This window comes from Sesamum indicum, linkage group LG5 (assembly GCF_000512975.1).
Source record: "Sesamum indicum cultivar Zhongzhi No. 13 linkage group LG5, S_indicum_v1.0, whole genome shotgun sequence".
Taxonomy (NCBI): Eukaryota; Viridiplantae; Streptophyta; class Magnoliopsida; order Lamiales; family Pedaliaceae; genus Sesamum; species Sesamum indicum.
This window is the reverse complement of record NC_026149.1, coordinates 17,122,284-17,136,114: the sequence shown is the minus strand read 5'-3', so window position 1 is coordinate 17,136,114 and position 13,831 is coordinate 17,122,284. Positions and strand designations below refer to the sequence as shown.

The 13,831-nt window shown below is 36.4% G+C and overlaps 2 protein-coding genes across 3 annotated transcripts; one reads left to right on the top strand and one right to left on the bottom strand.

Moving 5' to 3' along the window:
• On the top strand, window positions 999–3,472 carry LOC105162831 (putative serine/threonine-protein kinase). 2 transcript variants are annotated; one of them, XM_011080975.2, is made up of 7 exons: window positions 999–1,318; window positions 1,506–1,691; window positions 1,790–1,920; window positions 2,113–2,326; window positions 2,500–2,731; window positions 2,876–3,026; window positions 3,117–3,472. In XM_011080975.2, exons 1-7 carry the CDS (start codon window positions 1,138–1,140, stop codon window positions 3,438–3,440), a joined length of 1,419 nt encoding a protein of 472 aa, XP_011079277.1. In that variant the 5' UTR covers window positions 999–1,137; the 3' UTR covers window positions 3,441–3,472. The 2 variants fall into 2 exon arrangements, with proteins under 2 accessions (XP_011079277.1, XP_011079278.1); XM_011080976.2 differs by having other exon boundaries at window positions 1,471–1,691.
• On the bottom strand, window positions 3,353–9,155 carry LOC105162832. The gene is made up of 5 exons (XM_011080977.2): window positions 8,907–9,155; window positions 8,368–8,601; window positions 6,500–7,741; window positions 5,582–6,156; window positions 3,353–3,475 (listed from the first exon to the last, which is right to left on the bottom strand). Exons 1-5 carry the CDS (start codon window positions 9,122–9,124, stop codon window positions 3,411–3,413), a joined length of 2,334 nt encoding a protein of 777 aa, XP_011079279.1. The 5' UTR covers window positions 9,125–9,155; the 3' UTR covers window positions 3,353–3,410.

Sequence of the window (13,831 nt, the reverse complement as noted above, 5' to 3'; positions counted from 1 at the left end):
TTTTAAAAAAAATTAAAATTTTTTTTACGATTAAGTAGATTTTTTTTTAATTTTTAATTCACCTCGTTCGATTTTTTTTATAACAAGGGTAAAGTTGATAATTCCAAATCTCCATTTAACGATTACGTAATTTTATCAAACATCCGGAGAGATTTATAATTTTTTAAATAATAAAGTGGTATATGTAATTATGTCAAATTTCAGAAGAGCTCATTGTAAATTTCCCTTATAATTAATTAACAATTATTTAAAAGTAAATTGCATTGACATACTTTAAGGATAGATCTAATTACACAAACACAGTTACAGACTCTTGAGGTTGTAATTCGTATTACAAATACATTCTTTATTCAATGACGAAATTCTACACAAACGCCACTCAAAACATGTATCTATAATTTCATAAAAGACATCGAATATTCATATAATTCTGTCCAACCTCAAAAGGCATTGAATGTACTTTACAATTACTAAACTCATGACTTTATAATTACGACTCTCAACAACCAATACCTCTTATTATTTGGAATATTATCATTAATAGGGTATTTATAATTTTTCAAATAACGAGAAGGTATTCACATTGCTCCATGTTTCCCTCACATTATTTCTCCATTTTTTTCCTACAGAATTTTTATAATTTTAATAAACACATCATAAATCTGAGGCAACGATATTACAACTTCTTCAAATAAAAAACAATTATAAAAATAAATAAATATTTACATTCATGGAACTCGTTTATCAAACTTATCATCTGAGGCAACAGGTCGTTAAAACTTATCTACAAATGTACGTGCTGAAATCATTAATTACAACACAAAAATAATATTAATGACAAAATATTGAGCAATAATTTTAAAAGTATATATAATGATATATTTGAAGAGATAATTATTTTAATCTTGTGACAATATAATTATCAGTGAGAATAATTGTGAATTAAGTTGTCACTGTGAACACAATGATGATTTGGTAGCCGTCGGGGTGGAAGAAGAGACAAGTGGAACACAGTCCGTACTTGTTGTCGCTTAACGACATATCTCACTCAAAACGAAGTAGCTACCAAGAACCAGCTTTGATTTGTACGACGCTCCCACGCTTTCGAGTTTCGATGAAATCCATGCCTGCACCGCAATGCAATCACTCATTCCACACCAAACATTTTTGGGAACAAGAAAAACAGATCACAGAGCAGACAGAACCGAATACTTTCGATCGGCTGCAGACAGTACTGCAAGAACAGAACGAATCAAAGAGAGAAATCCCCTTTGCCTTTTTCTTGCGATGAGAAATATGCTCCGTTTAGCATTTGAAGGTATGTAATCCAACTGGGGTTTTTTTGCACATTTTACAAACCCTTTTTCTGCTTTTTTTGCTTCTTGAAAGCTGTTGAAAATCATACATATATAGCTCTGCTACTACTTTCTTGTCCTAAGACATCATAGTTCTATTTGTTCTTCGTCACAGTTAAAGTTGTACTGTTGAATTTCACGTCAATGCAGTGAATTCTCCACCGGTTATGCTTAATATGCAGAGTTCCTCATCCAAACAGTCTTCACCAGCTCTCTTCTTGCTCCTTGGTGGGATAGTTCTGCTCCTCATTCTGCTAATCCTCGTATTCATCTCACGCAAACTCATCAAACTAAGGAAACTGAAAATGCTTGTTGCTCGGACAACAAAGCAACCAGGTTTGTGGATTCTGATGTTGTTAAGGGAGCTGAGAACGATCGAGTTAAGTATCGTTGTCTTGTTATGACGACCTCATCTTTTTCTCAATTTATTGCAGTAACAAGAGATATCCTGAGTGGAAATCTTCGTACGATAAGTTATTTCGACTTCCAAACGTTGAAGAAGGCGACCAAGAATTTCGACCAGAATAATCTGCTTGGGAGAGGTGGTTTCGGGCCAGTCTTCTTGGTAAGAATATGGTGACGTATGTCTCGTTGCATGCTTTTCGAGCCCTTTTCCTGAATATGTTTCTGAGTTTGTCCAAGTGATTGACATTGGGTTAAGCAGATGTCTTCGTATTAGTACGACGTTGTCGCTGTAAGAAATTAGTATGAGCATACTTACAGTTGAGTTTTATGAAATTCATCCATTTTATTACAGGGAAAGCTAGAAGATGGAAGGTTGGTTGCCGTAAAGAAGCTATCAGTCGACAAATCACAGCAAGGAGAAACAGAGTTCCTAGCCGAGGTGAAAATGATCACAAGTATACAGCACAAGAACCTTGTCCGTCTTTTAGGTTGTTGCTCGGATGGAGCTCAACGCTTACTTGTCTACGAGTACATGAAAAACAGGAGTTTAGATCGTATCATTTATGGTAGATTACTTGTCTTAGCATCATACTTCCACTTAAGGATAATTACTTATAATTTGACTGTTTCTCTTTAAGACAAGGTTGTCCTGCACTGGTGCTGACGGTTAACCATATCCAATGAAGAAACTAGTTCCTTACTGTCTGTTTGACTAGGATTCTTGTGCAATCTGGTGCAGGGGAAAGCCAGATATTCTTGAACTGGACCACTCGGTTCCAGATAATACTCGGGATTGCTCGAGGATTGCAATACCTTCACGAAGATTCACACGTCCGAATCGTTCACAGGGACATTAAGGCAAGTAACATTCTCCTGGACGACAAATTTCAACCTAGGATTGGGGATTTTGGGCTGGCCAGGTTTTTCCCTGAAGATCAGGCTTATCTCAGCACTAGGTTTGCTGGAACCTTGTAAGTGTTTATATATGGACAAGAACAAACATAGTACTCATTCATGTTCACAAAAGAGACAACCCCATTTGACGCTTCAACTAAATCAAGAATCATTACATAAAAGTTGCGATGAAAACATTGTCTTTTTTCTTTCTGGGACAGAGGATATACTGCACCCGAATATGCAATTAGAGGAGAACTGTCAGAAAAGGCCGATATCTACAGTTTTGGAGTTCTGGTTCTTGAAATCATTAGCAGCAGGAAAAACACTGATCTTACGTTGCCATCAGAAATGCAATATCTCCCTGAATATGTAGGTTTGATCAATCTCAACTCTACCTTAACTTTACTTCTAACTTTCATTGCACTGAACTCATTCCTTGATTGATGCATGTTTCATTAGTCCTGGAGGCTGTATGAGAGGGGCATGCTAACTGACCTCATTGATCCGAGGATACAAGAAGACAGTGTTGTCAGTAAAGATGTCTTGCAGGTGATTAAGGTTGCATTTCTGTGCCTTCAGCCTCATGCCAATCTACGGCCACCAATGTCCGAGATCGTGGCGATGCTAATGTGCAAGGTTGAAGTGGACGGGACGCCTGTGAGGCCGACGTTCTTGGATCGGAAGCCACAGAAAGTTGACAAGATTTCATGGGACTCAATATCAGAGCCTTTCCCATCTCCGTTGAAGAGTGATTCATCGTCCTTTCCTCAGCATCCAAAGTAAGAATGTTGTCCTAGACACGTCGAGTTTGATCAAACCTAACCAATCATATCATATGAATCGTATTACACGTTATCAAAACAATCTTATAATGACCAATGCCATGTAAGTTTAACTGTAGTAGTTCTTTATATACTCATCATGGTTTCAAGCATTAGGTAAAACAATATGCAGAAACCGTTTGTTTTCAGTCACGCATTTGTTCTAAGATAGAGTTTTGGTTGTTTATATATATGTCCGAAAAGCATTTGTACATACATACAAATAAATTTACAGTTAAAGAGATCTCAAAGTTTCATACTTTGGTTGTCCAAATTATTGGACGCATAAATATCCTTCAAGATTCATGTTTATTAAGGATTGATTCTTAATTTTTTCGTGGTTATGCATGTGGGATGAGTATGGCAACAGGGCGGGTTAGCCAAAACTCGAGACATGCCCGGTTAAGAAAATTTTGGACCTAGACCTGGACGAGCTTCGAACTTGATATCCGCTAGGTTAAATTCAATAGACCGGTCAATATTTTGTAAAATATTAAAAATTATATATATATATATTTTAAAAAATAATACTACCATAACTTTATGAATATGAGACAATAATATATTAAAAAGTTAAATCTTTTTTTGTAACTTTATATGTGCATATTTTAAGCAATGAAATATTATAAATTTTAGAATATGTATTACTTATATAAATATTAAGACTTTTATAAACTATTTTATCATTATTTTTATTTATAAAAGTATTGAGTTTGTATATTATATGTAGTATAAATAAATTAAACATATTCTTTTATATATGTATAAATATATTTTATATACGCATATATAAAATATATAAGAAAAAAAAAATCGAGACGAATCCAAACCACTAAAAATTAGGGATACACATCATGATCCGTTTACGACTTCAAAATCCACTCTAATTGAGGCCGGTCCGCTCCAACTCGGACCCATTATCATGCCCAAATTGTGGGATGAGACACTGTCGAGAATTAATTGAATTTCTTTATAGAGTTATGATTTGGTGTAAGGCTTAAAGCCAACAACAAATGTCGTGATTTTTCATCAGTGAAATATTTTAATTTTAAATTTTATTTTCATCACTTCATATATTGGAGTAATGTTTCTACCAAATAATTTTTGAGATAATGCAAACACAAATAACTTGATAATGCATCAAAAACCCGACCACCGACCAATCAAAACTCTGAAACAACTGGTAAAGAAATTTATACATCATATGAAATATTTCTAAAATTTATTAAAATTTTACATCTTAATTTAAAATTAAACTTTTAAAATATTTGAATAAGATAATATCACCAAGTTTTAAATTGGTAAATTAGCAAAAACTTAAAGAAGGCTGTTAAAGTTTAAAAAATAAATTATAGAAATTATGTAATAATAATGCACCACAATTCTAGAAATTATCTAATATGTTTCATGAAAATAAAAATTTCCAACATGATTGATAGTGTGTCCGAACATTTTAGTCAATCCTTTTGTAAATTTTATTAAGTCGTTGGGAAAAATGTGTAGCGTTAATTATATTCAAACCCCCTCTAAAAATACAAAATTATACTTTTTTCTAAAAAGAATTTCAAAATTAGACTTACACGTCCTCAAAAGTTCTCCGTTTAGAACTGATACTTATGATTTGGACACAAAATGTTTACATCTGATTTCATTGGTACAGAACATAAGTAGCATCATATTTCCGAATTCACTTCTAAAGTCACATGTCAATGCATAGACAAGTTTCCTACAATCAACAGAAGAATCGAACTCAAACTGTTTTTACGATGTTCATCGTATCTTTGGCTTAATATGTAAACTGCAGATGAGCCCAGAAATATGCTCTAACCCTCATAAATCTTGGAATTGAACAAAACATCCTAATCTTAGGAAATTTAGTAACTAATGTAATGATATATACTGCATTTCCTAACTTCTACAAGGTTTCATGTTTGTTATGACTTGTGATGGAACAGTAGAGGGTTGTGGGAACAAGTACATATCTATTGTAGGAAAGGGGGAAACAGTACCAACATTTAAGAGTGGGAGACGAAATATTGAATCGTGCTTAGGATGAAATAACCTCATGTTCGTCGTGCAGAGCAGAATGGAGCGAAAGCATACCGTTGCGATACTGTTTCCTCACCTTCCTGTACTTCTCGAGCAGCATTTTGTAGTATTGTTCTGCATCCTGAAACTCTACTTCACGACAAAACTTAGACTTAACGTGCACAAAAGCAGCTTCCGCTGTATCTCTATTATGTGGAATCAGTAGATCAGGAAGGCACCGGCTATCTACTGATGAAATACTCAAACTCTGTGATCTCTCGACTTCTTCTCCTTCTTCATTGAGATGTTTCATCCATTTTACGTGTTCAAGAGGATCTTCATTTTTGTGTATGGCTGCTTCTAACTGTTCAAGAGCGTCTGGAAATTTTGAGCCACTGGTGATCCGGCTGATCAAATCCCCAAAGATCATCATCTGGTTGTTAAAGAGACAACCTTTGCTGTGTATTGCACCAACCAAGCAAGCTTTTTGAAAGCCTGGATCACGATTGCCGATTAACTTTATTGCAATATGCAATAGCTTCACGGATAGCAAATGTAGACTCCATGGTACAGAATCATCGGATTTGTATGGTAATACTTTCTGCTTTTTGTCCCAACAATATAAAGCAACTTGTATAAAACCTTCCCACCTGTCACAGAAACCATCAAAATCAAAACGACGAGTCCCTGAGCAAAATTCAGGACTACAGATATCATAGCAGCTGTTGTTCAGTTCTTTCTGTGATCAACAGCTATAAATTTAGGCCATTTTGTTTAGGACATCTGCTCAATGTGTGAAAGGTGCTACAATTAATGAAGATCTATATGATAAAAGCACGCATGGTAAGCCCAGCATCCGTGCTTTATGACTCAGTTTCGTTCTTATAGCTTTATAGTTTGGGCTTGTCACATCATAAACTAGTCCAATTTGCTGGAGATAATTTTGAAATGCTTAGAATCATATTTGATGGTGCAGTAAATCAAAGTACTTACTCAAATGGAGGTTCAATTTCAATAGCGAGAGTCAAATGTAAGGAGAATCCAATAGTGTCATTTACATTTTGATCCTCGTCATTACCGGTTCTTGCTTCATGCGGAAAACCTCTTGGAATATATAAAACATCTCCCTCCTTCAGCAGAAAATGCTGGCGTTCATCGACTTTACAACTTTCATCCTGCAAATCATGCAAGCTATCACAAGGTTCATATAAGCGAGGTAACCGGGTATCTGGCCGAGGAAAAATTGTCCATCTTTTCGCGCCAATAAGTTGGCATACAAAGACGCAATGGTCATCGCTGTGACGAGCCAGTCCTTGTGAATTAGATGGCGTCAAGTACATATTAACACCAGCTGAAGGCAGCCCAAAGAGAGATGCTAATCCATCTGCAATAGCAGCAATACTTTCATAGCGGAGCTCCATACCACGTAGAGCAATTGAATAACCCTCCTGGAATGCTACTTCACATTTTAATATATCATCAATACTGAGAGTATGAGGAGCCAAGGAGCAGCTAGAACCCGACTGCTCCTGAAAATAGTGCAACTCTCTTTCTCCAGATTGTGTTTTTACAACACGAATATCCTGATGGTAGATTATTGGGCAACCAAGATTATTTATCTCCTTGATGACATGAAGAATATCTAGGTCATCTGAGGCAATGGCTGGGCAAGAAATAATGCTTCTAAGTAGGGAAGGAAGAAAGGAAGGTATTGCCTCTTTTGAACCAAGATACTGAGTGAATGGACTGAAAACACTGCCCTGCAGTAATGAGGCTTTTGTTGGATTCCTTACAAGCATAGGAGATACCTCCCAAATCTCTAATAAAAATTGTTCAAAACTAGCTTCCCCCAAATTAAAAATGCTCTTCTTAACAGGTTTAAAATCTATAGGTCCTGGTTGGGGACTGCAATTAATAGATAGCCTGAAAATACATTCAGCAATATTACTTGTTTTAATGTTACTTGCGCAGAACTTATTTCCCTGATCACGTCTTGCAGAACTGCTAAACAACCTCAGTTCATGAGCTTGTCTCCACAAGCTTTTTAAAAGCACCAAAAATCTTTCAGAAAGCTCTGTCGGTATGTGCTGCAGCTGCTCAATGATGCATGAGTTGATAAGAGTAGTAGCACCCTCAAGAAGCAATATTGAATACTCATCTTCCTCTGACAATGTCATTTCAGCAGCAGGAGAGATTGTCGCAGATGAAGATTTAGATTCCTGTATGAAGCAAAGACTAATAGATGTTAAGTCAGATAAGACAATGGTTTCAGCCGGAAAGTGGGTCGTGCAAGTACCAATTCGTAAAAGACCACTTGGGACCTATAAGCTCCATTAGATCTAAATTTTACTAGGTCTAACTTAACACTCTTTAGCATTACTTTCTCCGTAAGTGCACGCCATTAAACTAGCATGTGATATATTAATTCAACCAGAAGACCCTTTAAAGGGCGTTTTTTTTAACCTTCCCCCCTAAGAATCATGTCTAAAAGGACAGATAAACAAAACTATAATGACAATTATTGGTTTCAGACTAGTGTTTGTCGATCCGACCATGCTTAATATCATGATCAGTCATGAGACCGCTGACAAACGTGCAATAAGTAAGTATCATGAAAACATAAACAGGCCCACACATAAGCTTGGATACCAGACGTAACACCATCAAATACTATTCAAATCATGGCATACCTACTGATAATTGTTACGGTAACTTAATCTATCCTAGTGCAAAACCGATGGTCTTAGCCTTATCCTTGCATTGGTCAAACAACCAAAAACTGAAGATCAACCAGTGCAGCTCAAAATTCTGGGATCGAAATCATTTCCTCTTTATAAATCAAACTCTTAGAAGATGCTCACAGGAGATTCTCAATTGCGGAGAATTCAACCAGCCGCTGTCGTCCAACAGACGTCGTGGATAAATCCAACAAGGCATTGCAGGCAGCCATTGCAGTTCCCCTTTTCGAACTTCCTAACAGCGAGATTAAGCCCTTCATTGTTTCACCTTCCTCAGCAATCTTTTCATTCATCACAATCGAAGCCAGGGATGCAGCACCGATAATCTCCAAGCTTTTACTCACAATCCCAGCACAACTTTTGCAACAACAGAAAAAATATTACGAAAGTACTAAACATACTGCCAAACTATACTCAAACAAACACCAAAATCCAATGTACATTCTACTCTAATCATTTTGCACTAAGTATAACAAATGGGTTTTTCATCTATCGTTAATTTCTTCACATTTGATAACAAAAACAGCAAAATTCAGAAAGAGAAACGATTCCAAGAATAGTTCCCGACCCCCCACCCCAGAAGAAATGAAAACACAATACACAGAAAGATACAATCTTTAAAGAAGAAACGACAGAAAATTGCATATTAAGATTATAATTACTTGAATTTGAGAAGTGCGGGAAGCAAGGAGAGGATTGGTGACAAGTCGAGATGGGGAAGGGAGAGAAACACTCTGTTCAAGCATTTCTTGATGAGGGCTCTTCTATTATGACAGTTGGAACAAAGGGCTGCTAAAAGCAACGGGAAAAGCGTTGTCTCATGTTGTCTGCATCTCTTCTTCGTCGTCGTCGTCTTCATGATTCTTGTTTTTCTCTTCATCTTCTCACCGTGCTGCTGCTGCTGTTCTTCCACTGTCATTTCTCTGCAGAAGAAAAGATGGGATACTGGACCACGAAAACTGGGCCTGAAGTTTGATGGACCCTTTACTAAGCCCAAAAGTATATGGGCCTGATTCAATTGAAGCCCAAACTCTGTCAGCTGAAGTGGAGATTGGGCCTTGTTCGGCTCGACCCACAAATTGGGTAGTATTTATCTTCCTTTAAATTTTGTATAAGAATACAAATACTTTTAGATTAATGTATTGTAAATTTAAATATAATTTAAAAAATTATATTTGAATTTAATATTTTTAATTGGGTACTTTAAAAAAATTAGTCTCCATCTATTATATATTTATTGAATGGTAGAAATGAGGCAAAAGAGTAAAACTAATTCCATTGTTTTTAATGGTAGAATTTCAATTTTGATCCCACGCTTTATAAAATTTCAAATTTAACCCCATGAAAGTCACTTGCACGTGGGTCAAAAAAATGGTCAACCGTTAAGTTTTAACATCTATTAGTGGGAGGTGGCTTTTTCTTTTTGCAACATTTTGACCTCTTTTTACAACTTTTAACGGAACAAAGGATCGGTGTTTCATTTAACAAAAGATGGTAATATAATAAATAAAATATTCAATATTTTAAATAATATATAAAACTATGAAATTTCACAATGAAAACAAACAAGTCTTCTAACATGCTATTGTTATGGACGATCAAGTGACTCAATAATGACATTTTATTAATGTAAAAGTAAATCATAAATTTAAAAATAAAAAAAAATAGATATCAATTTCGAATCCTTATTTAAAAAGAAAAAGAAAAAATAGAGAAGTATCTTTGATTTGACACATTTAGGCCTTACAAATTATTGGGTAGACAACAAAAATGAGGAGCTGAGATGTCCTAAAACAACAATAAAGTGATGTGAAAGAACACTCACCAGTCACACTACAGAGTACAGACACTGATGTCACAGATTTCCCCCACCCCACCCTAAAACACGACAAGCCTACCACATTGCCAACCAAGATTTGCTTTAAAGGCGTGAGACCAGAAGTAACACTATATGACAATTCCTCAACTAATCATTCTACTTTCTTCCACAGTGCTCAGAAAGCGAACTGAGGGAAAAGAGATATCATTTGCGCCACTGCCAACAAATTGTAGGGCTGGAGAGACAGAACAGAGAGAGCTCAAAATGATCAGCTGAATCTTTTAGAAAGCAGTGAATGAATCCATAATCCTCAATATAATTTAGTTTTCAACTGTCCGTGTTTTCATTTTCAATTTTTAGTTTTTGAAATAATAATTAAAGTAAAAATATATTTATTTATACGTACTCTCATTGAAAATATATTGATTCGACATAATATTTTAATATAAAACACAATCTCAGTAAATAATTCAAACATATCCTCATCTCACATAAAAACTTATACAAAATCAAGAATACATATGTTCCACTGAGAACTAAAAATAAAAACACAACAAACAGGAGTAACTACAACATTGCAAGTTCTCTTTCGCATGCTTCAATAGTATCTGCAACCAAGTAATTCTTCACTCATTAAACATTAAGTGTGAACGATGTAATTATAAGTAATCGTCGAGAAATTGGAATTTGGAAAACAGATGCATTCAGAACCTCCAAGATGTTTACCATTGATGAAAACACCTTTACCCGCCGATGATCTCACTCAAGGCATCTTGAATTTTTCGGCCATCGTCGGAGCACATAAGAAGCATGGAAATTTAGGAAAAGATTTCCCTACTCTTGTGCACCTGTCTTGAGCTTCATCAGAAAGCCGTAAGCTATAGTAATGAAAGACCCCGTATAGCTAATTCCTTCTAACTTGGCATTTCCAAGATCACATTATTATTATTTCATCTTCTCTCCAGTTACTCCTCCTGGGAAGATGCTTCTTTCATGTCCATGGTACTTGATAATGAACTATTATTTCAAAATGCAATTATGCTTCCTTTCTTTATTACAACTCAGGCGAAGAATCAACTGTCAGGATGGAAAGTTCACTCTGAAGTAATCTGTGTCTTAGTATTCATAGCTTGTAAGAGCTGTTGATGCTTTCAGTTTCACCATTCAACAATTCAGTTCCTAAACTCCACATTTATCAATAATACTTACAGAAGGAACTCAAAGGCTAAATGGAGATCCTATGAAAGACTTAAATCCTCAACTCTTTAAGGACGTCTTTTGCCCTTCTACAGTATCTGCAGATCAATTACAGCAACAACAGAAATAACATTCCAAATAAATCAAAAAAATAAGAGTCAGTCATGCATCTGATATCTTTTCTGTCCAAAAATTCCCAGAAATGTCGAGCAATTTGAGACATAACCAAGCAGATCATAGAGCAAAGTATTAGTTGCTACACAATGGCATATAAATTTAGTTGCAAAGTTGAAAATGTCCCATATATAATTCAGCCATTTCGAAACTTGGGTCCTCCATACATCATTCGATCAAAGCAAAGGTACAAGTCTGAAGTTCAAACTGTAAGCATGACCACGACTAACCGTGGGATCCCAAGCTTGTTTCTATCTGAGGCTTATACATGACACTGCAGTGTCGGACATCGTGACTGAAAATCAAGATCAACTGTTGGATAGTGATGGATAAGTTTAGAATTAACTCCACAGTTCAGATTAAAGAGTTGAAACTCCAATCAAACAAGGAAAACTTGTGTAAGAAATCATTTATCAAGCAGTACAGTTAACAGTAATCCATCAACAATAAGATGATAATGCAAGAGGGCAAAATGCACTAAGCGACCAACTGCTAAACAAGATCGGTAACTCCAACTTATCTTGCAATATTCTAGTCGATCAACATGAAACATCTTCAAATCTAAACAGATGTTATCTCATTACAACCCCAAGCTTCACATTGATACCAAACACTATGCAGTACACACCTACTTTCTCTGCTGACAAATTCTTACACTCACATGTACCTCGGATGAAACGTAACAGGAAAAGGAACTCGACCCAAATACAAAAACCAGTAACTAAATTCAACTGCCTTACCTGAAACAAGAACATCATTCAAAGAACCTGAAACAGCAATTCACATTACAAAGCACTAAAAATTTTAAGAAAGAAAATGAGAAAATCGATCATACGATACGGGCAGTGAGAATTGGGCTCTACATCAACGGACCCGAAATACGATGCCCATTGCAATGCCGACAAGTAGGAATGCGATTACCGAGGCGAAGTACAATGATGGTACTGAGGCATCGCCATTTTCCTATGTACTCTCACTGTCGCCTGAGTTGAGTTACCAACTGTATTTCAGGATCTCAACTTTGGGATACCTCAACTGATTGATTGATTGATTGATAGGAACTTCTCCAACACTGGATTTTTGCCCATGTTGATCAATGATGATAGTATTGATTAATGAGACTGAAATAATTTAGGGTTTTTTTCTCGAGTAATTTGGGTTTCAACCTGTGGTAGGACAGTAGGGCTCAGTATAATTAATATTAAGTATTATTATTATTTTCAATTGAATTTAATTTTTAAGTGCTAAAATGTGGAAAATAAAAAATTAAAAAATTTAATTGTGTAATGATCAGGGTCAAAATCCACAAGGCCTCCTTGGTCGGGCGAGCTGATCCTCCAAGTGGTTCGAGATCGGTATCTCTCCCAAACTGGTGATTGGACCGTAAGAAAAGAAGCAGATCGTTAGGCTTGTTGGGGTGACCCCTATCTAAGACCCTCCGATTTTTAAGTCAGTGTTTGATTCTGTGGTCGTGGAAGTAGGTCACTTAGCGAACTGGAGAACTAAAGCGACCTGAAAGTAAAAACTGGTGAAGTCAACGTACCATTAATGCACTGACTGGGGAAATTTATAGAGAGAAGCTGGGGGGGTCTGGTTGGTCCAATGCGCGTCTTCCATGTGTCTCGGGTTCTCGGATTTGTGCCCTTTTGGGGGCAAAATTGTCCTTTTCTGCACCAATCAAAGTACAGGGTTCTTTAGGTGATCATCTTCTTCCTAATTCAACTGGTAATGACTTCATATATTTATGTTACTGAATCTCTATTCTTTTGCAGCCTCAATCATAATGGATGCTCGGATTATAAGGAGGATTCATGCAAAGAAGGCGAAGCAAACAACTACTCCGCAATCAGACTCCCCACAGCCGCTTATTAGGAAAAAATTAAAGGGAAAGGAGGTCGTTGCAGCGTCGTCTAAGAGGAAATACAGGTTCACATGACTTAGTCCCACATTATCTCGGAAGAAAACCAATACGTCGCTTCAACAGTGGAGGAAGCTGAGGGCCTGAGCGTAGTGGACGAACTCACGACCTGGTGGAATGAGGCCTAGGTAGAACTCCAATCGCCTTCATATAAACCTGCTGCAATGGAAGGCGAGAGACTGTCACCCAACTGGGTCATCTCTAACCAAAGTTTAGTGTTGAAGACCCTTACTGGCCAAGACTCATGGGAGTTGTACAAATCTACCATTTTACCCCGCGACCAGGCTCTGCTGACCCCTATGTCACACATTCGGGTTGAATAGAATTTTGCTCATTCCCTCTCTCAGGTAACATTCTTTCATAACAAGTCACAAACCATCCTTAGATTTATCGGCTTATCCTTCTCGACCATTGTTTGTAGGTCTCTGCTTTTGGCCATCACCTCTATTTGAAGTGCAATTACTAGCGACATGAGAAGA

What these genes read in the sequence shown, in the direction of transcription:
- LOC105162831 (XM_011080975.2), top strand. Translation starts at nt 1,138, where the DNA reads ATGCAATCACTCATTCCACACCAAACATTTTTGGGAACAAGAAAAACA. An exon ending in TCGGACAACAAAGCAACCAG is followed by an intron (nt 1,692 to 1,789) that starts GTTTGTGGATTC and finishes AATTTATTGCAG; the next exon opens with TAACAAGAGATATCCTGAGT. An exon ending in GTTTCGGGCCAGTCTTCTTG is followed by an intron (nt 1,921 to 2,112) that starts GTAAGAATATGG and finishes ATTTTATTACAG; the next exon opens with GGAAAGCTAGAAGATGGAAG.
- LOC105162832 (XM_011080977.2), bottom strand. Translation starts at nt 9,124, where the DNA reads ATGAAGAGAAAAACAAGAATCATGAAGACGACGACGACGAAGAAGAGA. An exon ending in GAAATTGAACCTCCATTTGA is followed by an intron (nt 6,157 to 6,499) that starts GTAAGTACTTTG and finishes TTTCTGTGACAG; the next exon opens with GTGGGAAGGTTTTATACAAG. An exon ending in GAGGAAACAGTATCGCAACG is followed by an intron (nt 3,476 to 5,581) that starts GTATGCTTTCGC and finishes ATGATTGGTTAG; the next exon opens with GTTTGATCAAACTCGACGTG.